Raw genomic sequence first — 26,553 nt, 5'->3', positions numbered from 1 at the left:
AGCTTTGAAATTGTTTTATGTGTAATCCCTGTGATAGTAACAGTGATCATAACAGAAAAGACTTCAGTCATTATGTCTTCACAGGAAAGTCTTATAATTGCTTCAGCTCAGTCTCCAATTAATGGAATAATGCAAATGATCAGTCAAATGGAAAAATCATATTAAATCTATGATTTTGTGATTTAAGAATAATCCTTGTGGATGAATGGCATGTTGGTCTTTTCATTTTATTTCTGCATCCCCTGTTTGTGCCCTTCATCTTAAAAAATACCTAAAAAAAAAAGTCATATTGGAGCATGTTTCTCTCTCATTTAGTCTAATTTATAGTGGAGGAAACGTGCAGACCGGACATCCTGCTTTTGCGCTGTTAGAGATGGAAAATGTCACTTTCACGCTCTGTTCCCCCAACAAATTGTAGTCATCACTGAGGTGTTCACAGTTCACAAGTTGAATGCCACCTTAGACCAAAGTCGGGTCACTTTCAAATTATCTTCATTTTATTCCAGTTGAGGAAAAAAAAATCAAACGTCTCTTTGTGAAACTCTGTAGGAACTCATTTTAGATCTACAGGATTATCAATGAGGCATTACAGCAGATAATAATTACAATCTTTTTCCCCTTCCAAGTTATTTGAAGAGTTGCATCTGCTTTGTCTTTAATTAAATCCATGTTTGCAATATGCAAATAAAGTGTTGAGATATTTTTGTACGCATTTATTTTTTATCTTTTTTTATATTGCACCACTTGTCAACAGCGGTTTTCTTGGATCTCGCAATGGATTTTGAAAGCTCCTTCAGAATCGGGCTCAATAAAGCATTCATTTTCCACAACAAAAAGGGGGTTTGATTGGGCAGCTAAGTGTGTCGGTAGTAACTTGTATGAAAATGGACCTGGAGTACACAGAGCTAACGACAGCAGAAGCTCTGTACATGACGGAGCTCCAGCCAATTATGCAACATTGAGCCAGGCATACTTTCTATTTGATAGAAAAGAATAGACTACACATTGCTAATAGCAGCAATAACATTATCAATGGCTTTGTCCAAGGAAGAAACACAGCTATACACACACAGAACCACTGAATGCGGAATAATCTATAAGGGAAAAGAAAAACAAAGGAGCATACACATCATTAAACAATAGCTGTGTTGATGGCTTTGTCCAGAAAACAGACGGCTAAGCCAATTATTTTCAGCTCTCTCCTCTATGTGGGCTGTGCAAGAGGCTTACTAATATTCATTTACTTTTTAAAAGTAATTATTTTTGCAAGCAGCAAATTTGGTCTATAGTCAAACATTTCCATAATGTCAGGACAATATGGCACAAGGCGTAGCAGCACCTGGTTGTGTTTTCAGCTCCAGAGCTGGAAGCATAAAATGTAAAGACAGATTAAAGTGGGACAGACAGTGTTTTTGGTGAAGAGCTGATGTCTACCTACAACAAGAAAATAAGTCAACACATTACATAAAAAAACATGAGGCATTGAGTCACCAAACTGTGAAAAATATCAGTAGCTGACTAATCAAAGAAAATCCATTTCTACCAAATAACTTCTCTGGACTGTAGAGAAAGGCTGTTTTTATTTGCATATGCACTAGAAATTGTTTTTGTTGTAGTCAACATAAATATAAAAATAAAAGCTTAAATTGTGAAAACGAACATGTAATGTTTGTTAAAAATTGCCATTTTATTTGACTTATTTTTGAAGTGGCTCCATAAGCCATCAGCTGTGGCTGATGGAGCGTCAACATTCACTGTTTTAAGCAAGTGCAGTTTGCACTTGAATCCTTTCTAACAGATGCTGAGGTAAATGATTCATGTCCGCTGCGTGACAAAACAAAAGGAGAAAATCGTCTGAAAAATAAGTTTCACTAAGTATTGATGACATTACAGCTCTACCTGCAGAAAGTTTCTTGGACTGAAAGGCCAGACAGACTCCTGCGCTTGTTTGTTGAATAGTTGTTGTTTTTCTAAAACAAGCTGTGATTGCTAATTACAGGCTTGTTTCCTTCTAAAGTCAGAACAGATAGAATGTGCAAAATCTAGTGTCCTCCCAGAGTTTTAATTAAAACATTCAGCTTATTAAAGGATGTTTGCCATATTAGCTAATTATTCTTATTAGCTGGCTTGTATGTAGCTGCTGCCAAAGTGCGAGCTTTGATGATGAACAAAGGGTGGTCCAAGCTGCCTTTGCTTCATCGTTTATTTGTTGTGAGCTTCTCATATTTCCCTCTCATTAGCAAGGTTTTCGGAACATTACTCGGACACAGAGAAATACAAAATCAAATACAAGAAATACAAATCAAAACTAACATTTTAAATACTTAACAATGATGCGTCTACATGAACTAACAGCATAATGGCTTATGTTGCAAAGAGCAGTGAACTACAGCTGTATAGTCAACCGCTTTGAGGTTAGCAGTCAAATTTGTTAACTGTTGCTAAACATGCTGTTTGATTTTATACCTTAACCTATTAAGTGAACAAATATTAAAGCTGTTCAATTGTTGAGGTCTAATTTGAGTCTTTTCTTTTGTCCACAGGACGAGAGTCGGGTGAAAGTGACCGTAATGGAAGTACTTCCTGTCGACCACAGAGTGTACAGCAGACGACTCCTCAGTAACATTCGGAAACTGGCTCACTGAGCCACATTCACATCTGGCTGCCTGGTGTCTGCTTGGTTTTTGACCAGACTAGGACAATGGTGTGAGACTTTTTCAAAACCTCCAGAATTTATATCTGATCCAGGAGCAACCAGTTTAGCAGGTTTATATCTCAAAACACTGACACAGAAAAGTTTATTAAAGGGATTTTTTTTTTTTACTTTCATAAGGTTTTTTTGTTTTAAAGAAATTTAACTTTAATTTGTGCAATTTAAAATTTTTCCTATTTCTTAACAAGTGATTTGCGTGTCTGTACATTTTAGTAGTACACTTGTTTTGATTTAAAGCATGTTGATATTCAGTGTTGACTAAGAGATAAAAAGAAAAATCCTACCTTTAATTTTGTAAAATAAATATAGCACCAGTGTGTGAGAGTTTCTTTTAAATCCATGCTCAGTGTTAAAATATTTTTTGTATTGTTTTCAAAGGCTTTTTTTTTGTCTCTAAATGATGCTAAACTGTGATTAAAATAACTTGAAAATATCCAGTTTTTGCCTTTATCACTTATTGGTAACACTATTTGAAGGGGTGTGCATAAGACTGACATAACATCTGTCATGAACATGAAGTCTTTATGAATGTTTGACTGTTGTCATGAAGTGTCATTCGGTAAATAATGACACTTTAATGCAAAGTTGCTCTAAAAGTTGCATTAAAAGTCCATTAAAAATGCCAACTTTGCATTAAATTACCATAATTTACAAAATCATGCAAAGTGTTCATGACAGTGTCATGTCAGTCTTATGCACACCTCTTCAAATAAAGTGTTACACTGTTGGAGTATCTGTATTTTACTTGTATAGAGCTTTGTACTTGTATAGCACTTTAATTAGTCCAGCAGATGCCAAAGCTCCTCTGAATAACTTCAAATCCTCACTCACACACTGATGGTGGTGACCTTTAACCCCGCCAGCAGGAATGGTGTCTTGCCCAAGGATGAAATGCCATCAACAAACAAAAACTGTCGACCCAAATAACAAAAACCGCGTCGACGGATTAAATACCTGAATGTAATTGGGTTGCTGAGGGATATAAAACACCGTTTAATAGTGTTTGAGGAAGTTGCTGTAACTGACATCAATTAGTTACTAGAAAACTAATTGCATTTTCTAACTGCTTTCATTTGTCATTCTGCTGTCTGCTTCAGTTGCACGCAGCATCAAAGGAATCCTTTCACAGGGTTTCTGTCAGAACAGTCACTTCTGCAAACACCGTCGAGGCTGGTGGGAGCTGTGCTCTCTAAAGCATTTTGCACATACTTTTGTCCAGACATTTACTGCTCATACTATGCCGTGTTGCGTGAAGAAATTAACTGAATGACTGTACAATTTTGGTACAATGCAAAATAAGAAATGCATGTTGGCTTATAGAAGAACGTAGAATTCTCTCAAGTGATCTTGAAATATCTTTTCAGCAGATACACGTCTAAATGTTTTGGGGAAAGTGGCTCGCTGCAATCCGCAAGAAGCTCTTTCTCAATTTAACAAGAAACCTGATTTGCAGGGTTTGACCTCCAAAGTTTGAAAACACATTATAATTTACTAATTAGGCATACCATTCTGACAAAACAGTCCGACTTGTTGATGTCTGTACTTCAACAAGAGAGGTGTTAGACAGCAGCGTGTTGTAGGTGAAGTGTTAAACAACACTGTATTACCAGCCAAACTTCTATGACTTGAGTGGATTTGATTTATTTTACTAGCACATCCCTGAGATTCTTGATTGGATGGTTTTGTAACAGATTTGCAGTCAAAATCAATACATCAAATATCAGTCTTCTTGTGTCCCTCCACCCCTTACTGAGATATTTCTGCCTTGGTGGTGCGGTGCGTTATGCTGCTGAAAGGGTGAAAGGGGTCTCGCTTGTTGAGGATTGGTGTTTTACATAAGAGCGTGGATGGTTTGCTCCAATCCTTTGATAGGTGGTATGTGTCAAAGAAGGCAGGACTTGGGTTTCCCACCTCAACATTGCCCACAGCATCTGGCTGTCTGGTGATGTGAAAGAAAATGTGATGCATCAGACTGTTGGCTCTTTCAAGAGGTAGATAGAGGTCAGCATGAGACCCCTGACTGCTCCATGTATTCTGACAGATTTCTTTCAGAATCAGTATTAACTCCTTTTTTTAGCTACAACTCATCTGTAAAATCGATCTGTATGACCCAAACAAACGTAGGTGCTCAGGTTTTCCATTGTTCCTTTGTTGAATCACATTAAACATATGCTTACTGATGCAGAGGAAGAATGCTCCACATATACTGTAACTTTGGAAATGTACTAAACCTGTCATTTAGCAACCATAAGTAGAGCTTGGTAAGATCACTGAAATCCGCAAGCTAGCCGTTTTTTTCTGCTTCTCACATCAACTTTAAGACAAAACGTTTTCTTGCTGCTTAATGTCTTACTCACTCACCCTTTGCCATGACGAATTAACCTGTTGTTCACTTCCCCCTGCTGTTCTTCCCTAGCTGTTAAATTGTTTTCTACTTCAGTTATTTTGTTCATCATGGCAATGGAAATCTTTTTTTGTTTGTTTGTTTGAAGCTCTGGTTTTGTTTTTGATATGATGGATAGATAAATGGATTGATGGAGAATTCAGACATCCAGTTGCCCAAAAATACGACATAAAGAGCAACAGTCTGACTAACTTATGTAAAAATGACATTTCTGCATCTCTACTAATTTTTCTCCTTTATATTCCAGTGCAGTTATGGAATGGAAGTAAGTTGGAACAAAATTTCAACTCTGGAGTGAAAAACTTCAAAAACAAAGCCGTGTGATCACTGGTAAATTTGTCATCTCATGTATGCAACACTTGCGACTAGCATGGTATTTTAAACTCATTGGAGTCTGCAGCATGGCAGAGCAGCTTTTTCTTTACTCTGACCGTACGCCTGGGGCAGTGACATGCCCAACCTGTGGTGTGGCTAATGGTCATGACCCTGATGTATGATGGCCACAATCACCTTCTCTTTCACTTCACGCACCATGACTGCCACTTCCTACCCACTGCTTGTGGCACTGTGTGAAGCTCTGGGATATGAAACATTCATGTGCTGCTCTTTTTATAACTAAGTGCCATGATTTCACTCCACTTATTTCTTATATTCATGGACGACCTTATTAAAGTTTTGTTTTGTCATTTACAGAAAATGTGACGGCGGCCTGAAAGTTTTCTTTATTATTTTAAAACTTCGAGGAATAAGTCCTGTAGGTGCAGTGATTGAATTTTTGAAAAGGAAGCCATGAGATCAGAAAGTCATTTCCAACTTAAAGCCTTATCTGTGATTGAATTTTAAGATGAAGACATGTCAGGCATTACAGCAAAGAGGGAAGCTAAAGGACAAAGTGAGATCAGAGAAAATGATTTTTTTTTCTTAATAGTTATTCTATGTAAGTTTTGAGAGGTGAGAACTGGATTGCATTTAAGACTGACAATTTTTTTTTTTATTCTTGAAATGTGGGGACTTGAATATGCAGTGACTGTGTCTGCAGAGTGTAAACCTGCAAAGACAGGAAATGAAAATGGGCTTCTGTTATCACAGAGGTGGCAGCCCTGATCAGTCCATCCACTCTTCCATCTTGATATTCAGTCAAGCCCCCCTGAGCCTGCCTACAATGTCTGTCTTTCAGACTGCAGAAGGAGGAGGATAAAAAGAAGCTCATGGAAACGAGTATTTTAAAGAAACAAGAGCACCGAACACATAAACATGCATCTCTGCAAATTAAAATGTTGTCTAAAACCTATCAGTAATTTTATTCCAAATGTACAAAGATTCAATAAACTGCTAGAGAGGAAAGAAGAGAGTTCTGGACAATTGTTTTAGGTGTGAATACGTCTTATATTGAGCTGCACACAAGGAGGCCAAGACAGTAACAGAGTCGGTGTGAGCCAAGATTTTTGACACTCGGTGAAGGCTACTGTCAGTGCAGGCTCATGTGCTGGAGCCGCTCTGATAAGGCCGACAGGAAGCGAACACATCTATTACACACGCATCTAGAAACACACACGAAGAGCCTCTCTGGCATTCTGCTTTTCTCGGGAAAAGCAGCCGGCTTGTATGTCATTATGATGATAATAATATAATGGATCAATAACTATCTAACAGGGCAGTGACAGGTTACCCCACCAACCACTTGTAATTTTGTTTATGAATGACTGTATTGTATAAAATATTCCATCAGTGCGTAATCGACTGCTGTGTGTGAAGAGACGGACCTTGCAAAAGGAAAACACTTGATAAATTGTCATCTAAGAGAAGTCATCTCTAGCAATAAACAAAATGTTTTTCTCATCTTAACAAAACACTATAATTGCATTTGAATCATATTTCTTTTAATATATAATATCATGGTTTACAAACAACAAAATCCACTTTCATTTTAATAATAAATGAGACTAAAACGATAGATATGCATACGTTTTTTGGGTACAAAAATGTTAGAATAAGGCCATAAGAAAAATTAGCAAGACTGCTGACTTGACATTTGTCTCCCACAAGCAGGGAGATCCACAAAAGTTCAAAGTTACAGAAGAAATCTCAGCTCTATCTCTTGGATAGAGAGCTGGCTGGTGTTAACCTCTCAGAGTGCGACGGCAGCTGTGACCTCATTCAACGACATCACTGACTGCAATAAGACTGTGCTTGATTGGCTAGAAAATGTACCTGACCTGACCTGAACTCCACAGAGGATAAATGTGATGTCGTCTGGAGGGAGATGAGACACCAGACCCAACAATGCAGCCGAGGCTCAGTATTAAAGCAAACTTCCAGCTTAGCAATGACCAAACTTTGACTTTTGAGTGTACGTACTGTATAATATGCGGCGATGCTTGTCAAGGCAAACATGATTTTTAATGAATCTTGTGGAAGATTTCGATTTTCAGGGAAATTGAATTTGGGTTTTTCATTAGCTATAAGCCTTCAAAATGAACAGAAATAAGAGAAGTTTAATCAGTTTTTGAAGTAAATTACTGAAATTAATTAACTTTTTAATGATATTCTACTCCCAGATACTCCCATAGACTGTAACCAGGGAACACTAAGCGTTTAGGTTCAAAACACTTAAATAAGAGTAAAATACTGATGACTTTGACAAACAATCTGTGGAATAGTTTTAGTTTGAAGTTCAGATATGAAGTTTTAAACTAACTCACAAGGGCCCAGTTTTCACTTGTCACTCTTACTGTCAGTCTGTCTAATTTGAAGCTGCTTGTTGGGTGACAAATATAGCAGAACAAAAATAATATCCTACTTCTGTGTTGAAACAGTTGTGACACAAACCAAAAAGCAAGCTTAAAACATGACTGCATAACAGGTGGGTGAGCAGCGTAACAAAACAAAGGAGCCCACAGATCTACTAAGAAGAAGATCAAGAGACAAAAATATGACAAGGAATAAGCAGGGACTAAATATACTGAGGGAGCAGAGATAGCTGCAAAGCAGGTGGGACGGTTATGGAAGAGGGAACATGAGCATCGCAGAAAGAAACACAAACAGAAAAAGACCAAGGAGATGAAAGTGAAGCAGGATAAATGAAAACTGCAATAATCAAAACTAAACTCAGAAACACAAAAGATCAAAACGAAACATCTTAATAACCCCTGTAAATAATTTTATTCTATTTACACAGTTTAATAACAAGATGTTGTGTCAAGATGTTGATCTGCACTGTCTCTGATTTTCACTTTGGGCCACATATGAGGATCTGAGAATCTGTGGCGATACTTTGATTTGATTTGAATTGATGTCTGTAGGTGCTCTCCGTCCAATCTGACTAACCTTTGGGTGTTTTGAATAGAAGAATGGACCAAAAAATGATTCCAGAGGGTTAGAGAACGTAGAGACTCACCTGTGAGGTTTTACAGAGGTAAATGTAGCAAAAGTTGTTTATAAAAACTATTCAAAATCCTCAGAGGGACTGAATACAAACACAAAACATGGGTTCAAGTTAGTTAGAAAAGGGGAAAAAAAGCAGATTGTCTTCAGCCAGAACAAAGCTTCCCATCAACTATATTCATGTTGTGGTAAATCCTGGTTTAATCCACAACACGAAACCAGAGGCAGCCAGACGAACGTCCTCGCTGGTTTGCCAGCTCCTCTCTGTGGACCTCAGTAGACTTTAACAGACAGTCTGAAGGCCTGTTTCTGTTCAATCAAGGACACTTCATGCTCACTGGGGTATTTATAGGCTCTGAATTGTCTCTCTCTCTCTCTCTGTTTGGCTGTATGAATGTGTCTAAGATCTTAGTTATCCAAGTTTTCATAAAGGACTCCGGTGGCAGAAATACAGATGCTCTGCAGCGTTCTCTTTTCTTTCATGTTTTTCATTCTGTATGTGCAGCCCTTTGCCAACTTTCACTCTTACATAATTCCCTTTTAACATCGTATTTGTTTTATTTTTCTTTTCCTCTGTCTTGTCCTCTGTCCTCCTGGCCAGTGGGCACCCACAGCAGATTTAGCTTTCAGTAGAATGATTATCATTTTTCTCATTGATTTTTTTCCCCCACTCTGTACTTCCTTTCATTGTTTCTCTCCTATCCAGCACTAGTTAAATTAACCTCCCCTATTGCACTCCATCCCTCTCCATCATGAGCACATTTAGCCTCAAGCCATGTGTGGGGTTTTTTTTTTTTTTTTCTGCAGCTCTTGGAGAGCCAGAGGCCATGCCAACACCAAGGACGAAATGCACTTTGCTCACTATGTGCTAGTACTTATGCATGATAACTCTTCAAAGGTAAAAAGGTCTAAATTGCAACTGCAAGCAAATTTATGACGCAGTGAGTAATTGGAAACAGCATATGTGTGATGGATTTTTAAGTGAATTATTGGGTATAGTGGTGACAGAGCAGCAGGTGGATGTAGGTGGTCGATCCCAGCAGGTACAGCACATCAAGCTGACAGTAGTATGTTGGTGCAGCATGCATGCGTAGCAGGTTGGGGATTAAATCAAAGAACACTCCGAGTGGCATCAAAGACGGTGCATGAAATGTCACCGTAGACTTCATTAGAAGCAAACTCTCACACTCAAAGTCAACTTCCTGGTTTGCAGCTCAATGACTCAAAGTAGGGGGAAAATTAGCATTAGCTTACATTAAGAAATAGACTTCTGCATGATATCAGATTTCAGCTGATTTAACTGGCATCACAGCAGTCTAATGCTTTGTTACATACTGGAGCTTACAGTATTGCTCAATCTCTCTACATTGTCCCTGGGTCCTCTCTCCTCACTTCACCACAACAGGATGTAGATTTGGGGACTGGCATGGTCACAAAAGAAGAATGATTTTGTGCATCATGAACCTTTCAGGGCTGATTTGCCCGTGTGATTTGGGTAATTGTCGTGCTCAAAAGATTTTTATTTTAAAAGCACTCTATTCCCAGAACCTTTGGAAGAGAAAAAGTACCACAGCATCACAGATCGTCAACAGTGAGCATGAATCAATTCTCTAAATATTCCTCCTTTGCTTTCTGCCTGACCAACATTGAGTTAAGGCTGCTTAGCATTTAGCAAACACTGGATCTTTATAAGCATTATGAGCAACAGAAACATTTTCCCTGACATGCCATCCAATTAATTAGATAGTATCTACAGCTTACAAGACGGTGTCCTCCTTACCAGTAGCTCTCTTATTGACTTTTTCAGATAGTTTTACCTATCTTGCCATACTCATTGTTCTATGTGGTGGAAAGGTAAACTTAGCTTTTTGCTCAGTTTTTAAAAATGCTCTCAGTCTGGTTTGAAATCCTTTTTCTTTCTGCTGAAACATTTTTTAAAGACGAAAAAAAGTAACACACAATAGTAGTAAATTCAAACTTTAAGAGTGAGCGGAAAATACTGTATATGCGTGCAGAAAATGTTACAGCTTGTTTTTATATAACCTTCTGTTTTTATATAAGCTTTTTTTTATAGCCAAAATTAGAGCTTGTTGCACTTTGGGTGCCGAGAAGCAACATCAGTTTCACGAGGGCAGCTGGATCGAGAGCAACAGAAAGAGAAAAATGTGTGAAAGCACACATTACTCAAAACACTATTATTGTGGTCTTTTGTGACTGCTGTCAATTGACAAATTGGTGTCTCTGGGCCGTGTTCTAAAGAGTCGGTGGTGCAGAGAAATGCTCTCATGCTGTGACAGCTGACTTTTAGATGTTTTGCTGCTACAGGCATGAAGCGCAGTTGGAAGCAGGCTGTGATTATGAGAAATATATTATTTGGAGGTGAGAGGGACTTGTGTCAATCATTGGCTGTCAAATTTGATTTTCCTGTGTTGGCTGTTACAAATTGTTTTCTGCTCCATGGAGTCATGAAACATGCAGATGGTTTGCGAGTGTGTGTATAATGTCTAATTATCTGTGGTTGGTCTTTTTCTAGACAAAAGTGAAAAGAGTTTTCAACAAAATGAACGCAACTTTTAAAATTGTTTCAATCCTTAATCTTTCAAAGAAAATTTCTCACGCCTTTTTTTTTACAAAGTTTAATAATGATTTAATATGCCGCCTTAATAAAAATCAACAAACTATTCAATATTTGCATGACTGTTCCAATAAATAGTTGTGTTAATCTATCACTTTAGTAAATGGCATGCCACACGAAGCACTGTTAATGTCTCTTGCCAAGCAGATTTTCAGAGATTCAATTTAAACAAAGGAAACTGAAGCTTATTTTGCTCTAAGTGGCTGTGAGTGATTTCCCGGTAAAACAAACCCCAAAAAGGCGTCACCATTGAAACTGCTAAATTGCAATCCTGGCAAACTTCACAACCAGTATAACAACTGTAACCCATTTTCCTAGGTGGTTTAATATGTGACATTTTGGCTCCCTCCAATATAGCAAACAGAGAGAAAGCCAGACTGGGTCAGCAACATTTATGTGATTTCAGCAAGTCGGAAGATGTCATTGATTTCACTTGGAGCGGGCCACACACTGAAGCATTTTTTATTTATTTTTACCCCAAACCTGATTCTAAGAGTTCAACAGCTACAGAGATATAAAAATATATTCACAAGATTACATTTTCTCATGAATTTATACTTTGACTTTTAGCATTACAACATTTTTACTTTTCTAGCTGCATGTAAATGAAATCAACAAGAAGATACATTCATTGTATTTAGTGGTAGGAGTTTCTCAGTGTCCAAGATCTGGAAATATGGCAGCCATTCATAAAATAATAGAAATACTCTCAATAATAAAACTGAAAGTTTCTCACCAACACTAAACTCAAAATGCAACATGCCTGCTGCTGGCAGCAACAGCTGCAGTAATTATTGTTTCGCACTTTTGTTTTTACACTCATGTCTTATTAAATAACACACATATCATGACAGTGTACAGCTTCTGTTGGTGAAGCAGTGTGAATACAGACAATTGCTCAGAAATATACTGTTGTTTACCTATATTTGTAATAGTTGTTGGAAATCAGCAACAGTTTTCCAGGCTACAACAAGAAAGCAATTGAAGGGACGGTGCCACATTTTTGCGGTGCAGTTCTGTCTTAAGGTTATAAGCAGGTCTTCTCTACAGTGGTTGACGCTTGTCATTTTTATTTACTTCCAAGTCAGACAGATTAGCCGTGTAGGCTGAGGTTAACAGCTTGTCTGAAAGGTGTCAGGACCAAACCGGCTTTCTGCTGTCTTAAATTAACTCCAATTGCGAAAACGTTGCAGCAGTAGATGTGAATTGTATTTTATGAGCCTTTAAACCATTGACACGCTTACATTGAGTAGGTATTAATAGAAAAGTTGATAATTATTTGCACAGTAAACTGCAGGTTCTGCACCACCAATAATCTTCCTGTGTGAAACATACCGGAAACATAACATGTCAGTTATTTAAGTAAAGCAGTAAAAAAAGCAAAAGTTCTGCATTTCTTCTTTTAATAAGCAGATTATGAATTCGTTCAGTTTTTCTATCCTACGTTTTCCTCACAGGAAGATGATCCGGCAAGATCATTGGTGGTGCAGAACCTCCTAAGTCAACTACCTGTGAAATAAAAAATGTATGACAATATAGTTACTTGATTGTGCTACAAAATGGCACTAAATGTTTGCCAAACACATTCTACTGACCCTTTAACTGCTTTTATCCATTTAACAATTTAATAAATTTTAATCAGAGCATGTTTGAAACAAACAGTGAATATTCTCTACAGCCTGGCCCTCAGGTTCCTCCCAAGAGCAACAAAATGTTAAAAGAAGTCAGAGAACGAGGGCACAAGTTTAACTATTATGGGAGGCTTGAATGGAGAAAGCCTTTGCTCTATGAGAAAAACAAAACAAAACAAAACATGAAGGCCAATCTGAAGTTTGGATTGAAATAAAAAAGAACTGAGCCTTGAAAATTGTGTGGACAAATAAATCTAAACAACAGAGCAGAGGACTGGTCATGGTTTAGGGATGCTTCGCTGCAGCAGAACATATCTAACTCACCATCATAAAAGAATCATGTCATTTACCAGAAAGTGTTTGAAAAAAAAATGTAAGAAAATGTTTTTAAGCTTTATATTAAATTAGGGAAAATTTCAAAATAAACTATTTTCTAGAGATAAAATAAGATAAAAATATCTTAAATAAGAACTCGACATCTAATGGGCTGCACTATGTTTTTCTCATATATATATATAATAATTATTTGCTATAACAAGGATCTGAATGGAGAATCATTTTCACACCAAGTCTCATCAAGCCCTGACTGAATATCTTTTTCCATTTCCCTCATCGTCCTTTGTGACCTGCTGCATCTCAATGCACCATTAGTATCTCAGTTCACAGCTACAGCATATGGTGTAAAATTAATATTTTGCATATGGATTTTTGTCCCTGTTGCCTTGTCTACTTTTGTATTCTGCCTGCATGTTTCTGGCAGTCTGTTTGGGTTTAGCGTTTTGGTCCCGCTTGGAATTACGGCAAAATTATATTAAAAACTCCATGATCCTGAAAATAGAGGCAGTGTGAGCAGAATGCTGAGTGTGTGTAATGTTTGTTTTCAGACATGAATCTGAATGGAGGATCATCTATTTTAGAGTTTCTAATGATTGTATATGCTACAGTCATCCCTTAGCTGTGTTGGTCCGTTTAGCCGCATCTCTGTGCACCTGCAGTGTCTTTAGGATTTGCTAGTCGATAACCGTCTTAAGCCTCTATCTTCATAACCTCAAATCGGATCACTGTGATATGACTGCGATAGATCCTGTTGTTTGTGTGCTTATCTACAGGATTAGATGCACCCGCTGGAATAGCTGTGAGATAACGTCTTCCACTTTGCCATTACCTGGCAGCGAGAAGAAAAGAGTCAGAGTTCCTAGAAAAATGTCTGTCTGAAAATACAGGTTTTTCTTCTATAAAGGTAGGATTTAATTAGGGGTGTCCTTCATTGCACTGTTGCTACGTATAAAATTAAAATGGTCCTTAACCTAATTACGATGGGCTTTTTTTCAAAGTTGTAGTGAATCACCAGATAACAGTTCAAAGAAAAAGAATTGGCATAAATCCTTAGCTCTTGCAGAATTTTTTTAATTACTTCATCAGAGGACAAATACTGAGTCATAAGACCCAGACATGGTTGTATGGATAAATAATTTCAAGTCAGAGTTTCTACAGCACAACCATGAGCACACCTGGATGCACATAACTGGATGCACATGCAAGTTATGTGCATCCAGGTGTTGGTATAAACAAAAAGGAAAAGGTTGGTAAAGAACAAGAAAAAGCATGTATTTATTTACTCTGGTTGAGATGAAAGGTGAATGTTTTTGAAAGCATCATTTGGGAACCAGAAAATATAGATTGACAATCCTTTCAAAATAACAGTATTTTAGGCAGCAATATATTCCAGAGAAGAAAATTGGGGCAATGGGAGATATGCAGACGGGCAACGATAATAAAGGTTTTTAGTTTTCAGATGAAAACTTATGATGCAGTGTACTGTATGTTGATTGTAGATGGCCTAAGATATTAAATTAGTTCATATACTTTGTAAAAGATTGTACATCTCAGAAACGTTATCACATTCTATCTCATTGTAACCAAAAATCTCATTGTAAGGATTACTGGTGACTGACCTATACAAAGTAATGTATAAATGTGAAGCATAAGACAATCTGAAAAGTCTGGCATGATTTGTGTTGAGTCTGCCCACCCTTCAATCTCAAACCCTTAAAATTTATCATAAAAAATGACTTGTCAAAGACACCAGAGGAGACCTATAACATTTTTATGGGCTGTTGTGTGTCTGTAGTAGCCAGTAATAGGTTTTCTATGGATTATTAAGACGGCTATGAATAAAGTAGGACATTAATTTAGACATTTTTGTTCTGTTTGTTAATGAAACATATTTTTTCCTGTGGTAACTCTTGTTTTTGGTACTATTAGAAGCATTATTGGAAGAGGCCTAAGTATTAACAACATTAAAAGGGAAACAAGAAATATTACGATGTAAATCTGGGTCTCAAATATGAGTATGTAAACACATAATTATGTAATGTGACGTGTTTTTCTTCCGTCCTCAAGTGTGCAACAAAACACTGAATGGAAGCGCTGAAATCATTCGAACAGCATATGGATCATTTTCACGGGGTTTGTATTAATTTGTTTAGGACTTTCTGCAAAGTCACAGTTAACAGATGCAGCAATGTTTCTGCATTCTTCTTCTCCTCGCCTCTGTATTTCCAGCTGTGAGCTAAGTGGAGATGTGGCTAATTATCCGGTTTACACCACAAAGATAATTACACCCTTATGAGAAGTAACACGTTGAATATGCAGTACATATTGAACTCAAAAAGCTCTCTTCTGTGCATCTGTTTTGTGTATTGATTCATCACACGTGCACCACATCAGTTAAGTCTTATGGAGGGGAGCTTCTCCAAGTTCACTAGGCTGTTTAATATTTAATTACGGCCTCAAACACAATTTAAAGCAGGATTATCGGGATAACAAAGAGTTAAGGAAGGCGCTTAAAAGAGCCAGCTCCTCAGAAAATGCTGCTTTATACTGAGCTTTTCAGGTCTTCGCATCTGATTTGGACTAAAACAATACAGCTTGAACCTCGTAAATCTCCCTCCCAGAGGGACGTGGCTAATCACAGATGCACCACATGTCAGTGGCTCAGTTATTCAGCCAGATTAGCAGTGCAGGGGGTATTCAGCACACAATGCAGCAGAACACATTACTAAACACAGCCTCAAAAGGTGGTAATTGAAGGTTTCTCAGCCTTGTATTAAATTTGATTTTAAAGGGTAGGAAAACAGATGAAGATTATATTTCAGATCAAATCAAATCTACTCAGAAAATATGCAGAAAATGTGTTTTTAATGTCTGCTATTTGTGTTGACCAAATGTTGACAATACTATTAATTCCTGGTATCCTAAAATAACTTTTAAAAATGCCTATGCCTTGTCCTTAAAATATAGTCGATGGAAAGCTTGCAGAGGAATAATGTGAGCCCAAGAAAAGATCTTTGAAGCACTTCACAAGAGAGAATGGGTAGAGTGGAGACTAACATGAAGGGATGCAGAGAAACTTAGGATCTGAACAATGCAAGAGCAGTACCAGTAACGCTAACACAAGTACAAGTGAAGCTCTTAGCAAGAGAGAACAACATTTTTAGGAGGGTAATTTTTCCAAGTGCTTGTTTTTCTAATACTGTACATTACACTACAGGCGCTTTTCCTTCAATCCAATGGGAGATATTGAGATTTGTTGTGTGAAAAGCAGCTGTGAGATCCAAAACTACAGGGAGAGCAAAATCTGTATTTATTTACAGCCAGAATTTGCAGCTATTGTTGCATTATTAAAAAGCTTGCAGCTTCTGTGTTGTGAAGTTTTAACACTAAGACAATAAATTCTGCATAACAGATACAGTTATTTAAAAAATAGTTTGTATATTTTAGTGAACAAGAGCAGAAGGAAGTTAAGATGAGCAACATCACAACACAATCATAGCACCTTCATGTCCTTGTCCTCCAAAGAAATGATGTTTGCCCTTCCAGCTGACTGACCGTTCTAGTTTCGTCAGAAAAAAAAGTCACATTGTTGGAGGACAAAGGGGTTTCTTGTCAGAAAGTAATTTTACCAGGAAGCTGCTCCATACCCTACAAGGGCAAAGCATTGTTTATATATATACAGTGATTCTTGAGAAGAGGGACAAAACAGGTCCTATGGATAAAGCACACAATTTGAATAAAATATATACAAAATATAATCAAATATCTGACTAAACTAACCTGGGTCATGTGAGCACAACAATGTATATTTTTCTGGTATTTGCTGAATATTTTTTTATTTTAAACATTGTAGTGGGTGGATGATGCCTGTAAAAGCCCTTGTCCAGGAGCAGAACTCAATACATTATAATAGTTTTAAACAATTAAAGAAATACTACAATTATATATTATGACAATTAAGTATAAGTAGTCATATAAATAATTATAAAAGTATCAATAAATTGAATTAAAAATATTTTTATATATTTTCCAACTCCATTGAAATTTGTCCCTAGTTTTTGTCAACACCGTCAGAAATGAAAAGAATGTAAAAAAAATCAGGCATTATTGGGGGCACCAGAACTTCTGAGGACCCCATGACCACTTCCCTTTTCTTCCTTTGCTAAGAGGGCTAGTTAGCTCTGGTTAGCTTATGTTATTCTTTTGTTTTTTCTTCTTTTTATTCCTAAGTTGTTTGTCACAACCATGATGTGTCAACTCCATAACTGACAATTTACAAACCTTTTATGAAATTTTGTGAAATAAAAGCTTAATTTTAGTTTATTGTAAAGATTTCATGGACCTGATGAGCTACAATATGGCTTCCTTCAGAATAATATTATATAAATTGAGGTAGTTTGGCTTTTTGTCAACTCCGTCAGAGTTTTTGTGACTCTTTCAGTGAAATTGTTGTCAAATCTCACTTAAATGTGCAATTTATTAATTTTAATGTATTTTACATAAATTGCATAACTTCACATGCACCAAGTTTTTCATTTTACTCACTAGTTTGTCATCACCTTCAGTTCTGTGTCAACTCAATCATGCAGTGTCAACTCTGTCAGATGGACTTTTTGTTGTTTTTTGTTTTAAATAATATTTATTTTGTTTCTTGAGAAGCATTTATCTGTAAAATGAGTAAAAATATCACTAATAGGGTATTTTAAAAATCATTTTATATTTATTTTTGTCAGATGGTGATGACAAAGTTCTGGGTCAGGTCGATTGAAAATGGAATTTAAAAAAAAAATGTTGCAACTGGGAGCCTGTACCTTAGCATCTTTACATTTCCAAAACATTATTTGTCATATTTGCATACAGAAGGTTGAGAAATAACAAAAGATAAATAAATGGGAAAATTAAAACCCATTTTGTCCCTATTCTCAAGAATCACTCACATATATATATATATATATATATATGTAAGATAAGGCAATTTTATTCACCAATGTTCTTTCTGACTTTGTTTCCCTTGTTCTGATTTTGAATCTGAAAAAACCCCTACTTTTTATTCTTTGTTTGTATACTATTTAGTTTGTAAGAGTCACTGCTACAGTCATATTCACTAAATAAGAATGTGTTCTGATCATTTTGTCAGATTAATAGTGTTTTGAAAATAATCTTTTCATAGGTATGAAACATACTTTTCATCAAACCCAAATTTCTGCTTTCAAAATGTTTATTTTTAATGTATTGGTCTTATGTCATTACTTTTCTAAAGAGGCTGAATAAATACTTAAAGAAACAATACTGTACACTAATATTGTGTAAAATACACATACAAGTTAAGTTTTTAAATTATTTTTAAATTTAAAAAATCTACAATTATTTAATCTGTTTGACATTTATCCATCCAGTTGAATATGCTATTAAAATCTTTTGCATTAACAGAATGGTACAGAGAGCTCGATAGATAAAACCTTCATTGTGTGAAAAAAAGTGTCCAACATGTCTGCTTTCAGCTTTTTAAGTTTTTCTTGTTAAATCATAACCAGAGTAAATACAAGAAGCAATTTTATGATAAATATGTTATTTATTAAAAGGAAAACAGCTATCAAAAACAACGTAGACCTTTGCGACAAAGTAACTGCCTCATGAATCTAAATCTGCTTGAGCTACTTTACCAAGAGTAGCATTTGCAATCAAATAAATCAAACATTTGCGGTAACTTATATTCAGGCCTTTACACCACTTTTTAGGTATAAGATAAATATTAGAGTTAATATGTTAAGGCAACTTATTTTATTTACAAAAGTTGCAAATAAAAGGGCGAACTTATCATGCAGTGCTGATTTTAAATGTTTATGGTTCTTCACTTTATTGAGTCATGGACTCACCAACTCAGACATGGTGGATCTTTTTTTTTTCGTGAAGGTTTTTGTGCAAAATAATAAAGCTTTTGTGCTATTGTGACATCAATGTTTAAAATATTTTTATTGCATTATAGCCCCTAAGCGCTTCTCCCTGTAGCTACATTTTAATTCATCAGTTTGATGTAGTATTGAAACACAGCTACGTTTTTACTGAGGATACATTTTTTGGAGGTGGGTGTAACATGTTGGTTGTTTTACTGTAGGGGTTCTTTTTTGTAATCACAGATCTTCCAGGGTCTGTTACAAGTAACTCAGATGGGATGTGTGCAACATTTATTTAATGCATGTGTTGTGATTGCATGTTGATTAAATGTCATTCCATTTTTTGTTCCCTGAGAAAAAATGATTCATTCCTGTGAAGGAGAGTGGGTAATCATGTAGTCTTTTGGCAAGAAATGGTTTCTTGTGCAGACAAAGTGGATTTTTTTTTCCCTCCCTGACCTCATTTGCATAATTAGACAGACTTTCTTGGCTTAATCACCACTTTACCTTCATTATTCTGCAGCCGTTCATCTGTTTTCTTTTCAAACCTGCACTGTGCTATTTTGATTTTTTAAAAACTGCACTTACTTTTTGTGCTCACTCTAATGGGTCCCTGGAGCTGCGCGAGGATCAGACTGATCGTTTCGAGGACAACTTTTTGTAAGGTTAGACCATTTAGTCATGCAACCAGGACGACACAATTAAAGCTCCTCTGTGGGCCAGAAAGTATATTGGAGGGAGAGGGGATCAAAGCCGGAGCCCAACAAAAATGTAAACAAATGGTGGGTGAAATAATGTAACGTTGGCAGGGAAGAGCATCATGACCAATTTAAGCTTCTTTAAACTTGTTTCAGAGCACATCTGGTGTAAAATCAATCTACAATCATCTTTGATGTTTAAACGTAACGCTAGAAGTTTCTACATCTAAAAAACTAAACTTGTCTGCTCTGGAAAGATTGGCAAGACTATCAAGACTGAAAGTCCAGACTTACTTACGGTCTGATTAGATGAATCAGATCTTTCAAGCTGAAGGTCTGATCCAATTATGTGCTGTTAGTGCAGAAAAGGCATCGGCATTAAATGTCAGTACTTGGATAGTGGACCTCTGATATTCACCAGGCTAGACTGCAAATAGCTAAAATCCACACTTGAGACCCCTTCTGACAACATTCATAGCTGCTTATTTTAATAGTTTAAAACATCAATTATACCTTAATGTGCATTAATCTGCAAAGTGGAAACTATTTGAGCACTACTGCAGAAGATAACATCTACGATCTTCCTTATGTGTTTTGTGAGAACTTTCCTGTACATTCTGTCGTTTTGACCTAATTGTGTTCCTTTGCATCAAAAGATGTTTAATTCAGACTGTGTTGAAATCCTGGAACAGTTCAAGCTTTCTCAAGCTGAACCCTGACCATAAATTAAATCAAAGTGCCCATTTAATAATACAGTAGGCTCACAAATGCAAGTCTTCATTTTGAAAGCTGGTAGAATTTAACAATGACGACGCCAACATAAATGCTGTCAAAACGAAACATGCATGCAAATATTTCCGTCATGCTATATCAAATGCATCAAATGCAATCTGAAGAATGTGAGAGCTTAAATGTTTTGGATACATCCTCTTTTCCTTCATCAAACTCAACAGTCCTCTGAACAACAACAGTTATTCTCCTTGCTCTCTCTGTCATCAGTCTGATTTGAATCCCCCTCTCCTCCGTTCTTTGCCGTCTCATTTACCCAGCACCTTCTGCTAATGAGTTCAGATTAATTGTATCCCATTTGACTTGAAAACGAATGAAATGTTGAAATCATTCACAGGGAGATTTTAGATTTGTAAGGGTAATTTTTCACTTACTTTAAAAAAAGGACGAATAACCGTGGATTATTTTCACACAGAACTTTCTCGCCTGTTACTGCTTTTGCCATGCGATTGGGGAGAGGGTTATCTTACGTTAGAAGAAGTGCTTCACAGACGAGTAATGACATATTTTGTGAATGATACTTTTGTAGTCAGCTTATTCATAGAGATAATGGCTTATTGTGCTGCTGAAAGATTGCAGAAGGACATCTTTAACAAATTATAATGGTCATCTAATCAATCCTTCAGTCCACCTTTTAGTAGCAAAGACAATCAGAGCTAAAAAGATTAGATGCTGTATATTCTGAGCTCTTATCATGAGCAAGAAAATTAATTTGTGAAACTACTGAAATGGTAGCAATTACTTTTTGAGTAATTATTTCTCACTAACTGCCTTCTGGGAAGGACATGTTGGAAGTGACCTGTATTATTGATAGATAAAAACTTACATTGTATTCATCCTCCTTAACCTTTTTATTTACACTTTGTATGACCAGAAACCGTGTTTTCATCAACCTTTTTTATAATCTGCTTAGTTGCGGTAGATAATTTTATAACTTGTTGTAATCAGAGCATGTGAAGCATGTGTCTTTTAAATATATAAAAAGCTATATTTACACAAAGAGGTTTACGTTCTTTAAGTAAAACTCAAACTGATCAAGAACTGCATCAGAGTTTTATGTCATGGTCAACACTGTCAAATGCTGCACTGAGGTCCAGCAGTACCAACTGTGGTTCTTCCACAATCTGTATTTATGTCAATATCATCAAACACTTTGACAAGAGTGAGCATGGAAACCAAACTGAAAGACATAAAAGTGGTTGGTAATTGTTAAGAAGTAAATTAACAATTTTAAAACAGCTTTTTGTTTTTCTGAGTTGAAGCTGAGAAGAATGCTGTAACAGGAAAACTCCAAATATTTTGCAAGTTACTTTGTACAGAATAAAAAATATCTCTGTTCATATTTACAGAAATATAACAAAGGAATCTGTCTGTAACCCATTGCTCTGCCATTCAGTTCTTTCACAAAAGACAGTAAAACATTTCCATGCACTGTTAGGTCAGTTCTATAAAGTTAAACTTAAGCAATTCATAATCTCAATTCCCTTTGGAGAAAAAGATAACTACTATAATTGGGATCGTTCGGTTAAGTGAATGTGCTAATCCTTCACATCCAGCTATTTTAAATAGTTCACAACGTTCAAAGTGACATACAGAGCAAATTGAGATATTCATTGTCTGTGCTACAATTCTTCCTGGGATTAACTGAGTTATTTGCTATGAACCCTGAACAGTGTTTTGTGTTTTGCTGAGATCATTGTTTCATGCAGGCAGCTGAAATGCAGAAACGATGCTGCCACTTGAGTGACTTTAGTTTCCTTTAATCTTACTGAGGTTTCAGTCAAACAGCCTCTCAACACTCTGCTTCTCTTCGTTACTTTTTCAGCTCTTAAACCCACAAAAACATCAGCCTTAGGAAGTGTGCGTGTATGCCATGACAAACTGGGAGTTTTGACTTCATCTTGAGTCGCAAAGAGCAACTTCTTGTGTTACTTTTTACCTACTTCACTAAAAAGTCCCCTATCAGGTCTAGTTAGAACATTTTGTTATATTTGTTTATCACATTTCTCAACAAACAGAACAGCAGAGTTGGTGGCAATTTGGTCTTCACTGTGTTGCTCAAATACACATGGCAGGGCTACAACTGTGGAGTGAAGAAATTAGTTAAATAGAACCTGTCAAGCATCTATTAGACAGGGATGCAGACTTTGGGACTGCATCAAAGTGATCCACAGTGATCCACCAACCATGGAAAAATGGTGACGCTCACCCTGAGTGCCACACCTTCCAGAATTACTCCAAAACTTCATCCAAAACTCATCCAATAGATCAGAAAGGATAATGTAAGTACTTATTTGTCTCCACAATAAGAAAAAATGGGCAACGACAGTATCTACAGACTAATACCACGGTGAAAACCAATGCTGGCTAAAAGAGAAAACAGTCCTACATTTGTTTAATAAAAGACTTTTAGGCAAAAGTCTGGAGACTATTGAGAAAAAATGTTTAACTTTTTGAAATGTTCAAAACTAAACATGAATTCTGCTCCCCAAAAAACCTGAAGGAGAAAATCTGATGGTCATCGGATGGTTTCCTTACATTCAGTAACGTTAAGCTGGGAGCAATGACGGTAACAACTCTGCCTCTAAATGGCTAGAAAAATACAAAATTATGTTGTGGCGAGACCCTAGACAAGCTGTTCAGGGTTGAAAGCTCTCCAATGTGGCTGAATCTGAACAATTTCATAAAGAGTAGTTTGATGAAATATCTCCACAATGCTGTTAAAGTCATTGGAAATGTCGCCTAGCAGCTTGTATTGTCAAGGGTGGAACGTTTAAGGTGACTTTTCCCCTGTACTGTGTTTTGTTTGATTTGTACTTTCATTGTCATAATGAAAATTTTCATCATCTGAATATAGCTTTTTGTACTTAATCAGTTTATGTTTTAGTCCAATATCAAAATTTGTTCTATGATATGAAATTAAATTTGTAATTGGCCGATTGGTTTTTCTCTGCACAACGCAGAGGAACAATTCTCTTTATGGGTTCGAACAGTTCATTAGGGATGAAACTAGTGGAAAGGAAGCATTAGGATATTTTGTGTTATTATAGCTAAAAGTATATTACATAAGAATGTTATTTTTGTTGTGTGTGCCATTTGGCTGGGTGGTGCTGCAGTCGAACCGTCTGGGATTTCAGAGACCGCTGGGCAGAAGTAGGACGCAAAGACAATGTAGGTTGGAATTTATGAGGAAGCACAACTACCTGTCAGGAATAATTCACCAGAGACAAAAAATGGGGTGTGTATTTCCATGCATGTGTGCAAAAACCCAAACAGTAAAACCTGAGCAGTATTTTATATGTGTGTCATCATCTGCATGCGTGCGTGTGTGAGTGTGTGTGAGGGCGAGTGAGAGAGAGAGAAAGAGAGATTCTGCCAGCAAGAGAAGAAAACAAGAGCAAAAGTTCCCCAGCCTGTGGAGTAAGTTAGTTGTCATCAGTAAATAGCTGCCTGTGTGGTGCTGGGCCAGTGGGCAGGCAGGAATAATGAGGACTGTAGATGGAGCCAGATGGAGTCTCACTTCACACAGCATGACTCTGTTCAACTGTAATGGAGAGCATTTTGTTGTATGAAAGAAGAAGTTGAGAGCTTTGGGTCAGTGTTCTCTCAGTCAGTCCAAAAGCCAAAAATAGAGGATTGTTCTATCCAAAGCTTATAATGCTGATCTGTTCAATGCAAGAGAATGTTAGAAACAGGCTCATGGTTTAGTAGCAACTCTGATGGGATTGCAGTTTTTATTATTATTATTATTATTTTCAGCTGATTATTAAGATTATTTTAAAGTAGATATCATGTATGCAAAAAAAGAAAATAAACTGCTGATATACTGCTTTGGATTTAAATTTCTTTTAAGCACATTTGAGCTGAAACATGCATTTTTTAGAAATAATTGTGTTTATTGCTTTGGCTTTAGTGTCCCAGACTCAAAGCAACAAGAACATGCAGCCGTTTTTTTTAAATTTCATCTCTGTTTTCTTCTTTGCGTCTGAAGCTGAGAGGACACGTGTATGTTTTGCAGAACAAATGGGTTCTTGTTTTGTTAGAAGCCTGGCCCGCTGTATTTGTCTGCTGTAACCCCCCCAATCTGCTGCCGCCAGAGCGCCGCAGCGTGGACTCACCCTTGTGTGTGTGAATGTATGCGGATGCATCCATGTGGGTGTTTTGACTTGGATTTGAACTCATTGTAGAAAATCATGTGGAGAAAAAAAAAAAAAAGCAACAAATGATGGGAGTTTCTCTGAGCACTTCCACACAGTGAGTTAGATGCCTTAATATAGGTAGATTTCATTTAATAATATCATCAAAGGATAATTTATTCATTGATTCAATTCAGAAAGCTAAATTAATACATCGGATTCATTATTTACACACTGACATGGAGTTACTGGATTAATTTTGAGCACTTTTGATGTTCATGAAAACTCAGTTACTCAGAACATTATAATATTAGATAAACTTTATTAAAAATTACTTTTTAATAGAGAAGGGTTATATTTTGGCCATGTTATATCATCTAAAAAATGCTGAGTTGACAGTTGTCCCACAAATAGTCATTGGCAATTTACATAAGCACATTAAGTACTAAAAGGCCACTCATAAAAAAAAAACTTCCTGTTCACACAGTGACCTATTGCAGCATGTTATTGGAAAGTTGATTGGAAGAAAAAATTGTGCATTGGTACAAATACAGTTTAGATAATTGGGGCTTTAGGTGAAACCCATTAATCGGTTTGGGGAATCGTCCGGTCTCAGTGGCTTAAAAACAATCAAAAATAAGTGGCCAGATGTTTGTGTCTGTTTTTAAATTAATCCAAAAAATGTGTCTCATGTAGTATGCAGGAAACTGGAGCTATTTAGTCTTCAACTACGCTCAAACATGGAATGATGAGTACAAAAAAGATACCAGACAAAACATGTTCCAGAAACTGAAGGAAAAAGAAAGGAAACAAAAATAAATAGCTAAAAATACCAGAACATTTGATTGACCTCACCTGTCATGAAAATAGATGGCTTTACATAACATGCTTTATAAGAGAGGACAGAGTGATTGCAATAAAAGTCACTAAAACGGCTCAAATTGCCAGATTATGTGATTCTTGGCTTTATTGATCGGTTTATCTGCCAAGCGAGAATGAAGTAACAACAAACCGAATGACAGGTGAACCGTGTTTAAACAGAAAACAGGAGCAAGGACAGTGCAAGGATTGGCAGGGAAGGACTCTGTGTCGGTCCAACCAGGACGGTGCAGCCAGGTAGCACAACATTCGCCAGCAATTTGGAGCCAAACCCGGCTGACTCGCTGCACAGACGAGTCTGTGGACTGAAATAGCACAAAGATTGCAACACATAAAGGCAGGTGAAGGCCAAGGCCTGGAACAGGAGGCCTTTGAGCTTATTTTACTGTCTGGCAAAGCTGGTTTTGATTCATCACTCTCAGTATGGTACCTGTCAGGAATTCAGTCGAACTAGATCCAATAAACATAGTGATGCTTTGGTGAGTCACAGTAAACAGCAAAGCAATATAATCTTCTCAGATTATTATTTTTTTAGAAGACATTTTCTCATGTTTAAGCCTCTGCAGACACTTTTCACTGCAAAAATAAATAAATTTAAGTTGGATAATGACACATTAATGGGTAAAACCCAAATAGATTTCTTTATGTTTGACATCGAATGAACTGGATGTTCCCTGTAATGTCTGGGTTTCATCAATAGTTCTGCAGAATAACAGCTGCTTTTGGAAAGCCTGGAGAAGTATCGCTTTGGACTAAAAGATTAGAAGGAAGTCTGTTAAAGCAGGAAAAATATACAGAAAGCAGGAAAAATAAAAAATAAGGCAACACACACAACAGCTGTTATTGGAAAGTGCATCATAACATTTTATAAAGGGAAACAAATCAAAAGTCCTTTAGTTACATTTATACACACATCATAACAGAATAATTTAGAACTTTATGATATAAAAGACGTGTTTATTTTCTATCTAACTTACAAAAGCATTCATTCCAACCCCTTAACTCTGTGTATCTTATTTGGATACCTGTCACAGACTAAGACTAAATAGTGGCA

At 36.6% G+C, this 26,553-nt stretch overlaps 1 protein-coding gene across 1 annotated transcript in view; it reads left to right on the top strand.

The window, feature by feature from the left end:
- LOC103475593 (replication protein A 70 kDa DNA-binding subunit-like) overlaps positions 1-3,146 on the top strand; it is a 37,093-nt gene extending 33,947 nt beyond the window's left edge. Inside the window, exon 17 of the mRNA XM_008427369.3 lies at positions 2,544-3,146. Coding sequence (XP_008425591.1) covers positions 2,544-2,645 — 102 coding nt within the window. The 3' untranslated portion in view covers positions 2,646-3,146. The remainder of the gene's footprint in view (positions 1-2,543) is intronic.
- Positions 3,147-26,553: the final 23,407 nt, after the last annotated feature.

The sequence above is a fragment of the Poecilia reticulata genome, chromosome 14 (genome assembly GCF_904066995.2).
Source record: "Poecilia reticulata chromosome 14, P_reticulata-male-v2, whole genome shotgun sequence".
NCBI lineage: Eukaryota > Metazoa > Chordata > Actinopteri > Cyprinodontiformes > Poeciliidae > Poecilia > Poecilia reticulata.
The sequence above is the reverse complement of the archived record's forward strand: the minus strand, read 5'-3'. Positions and strand labels throughout refer to the sequence as shown.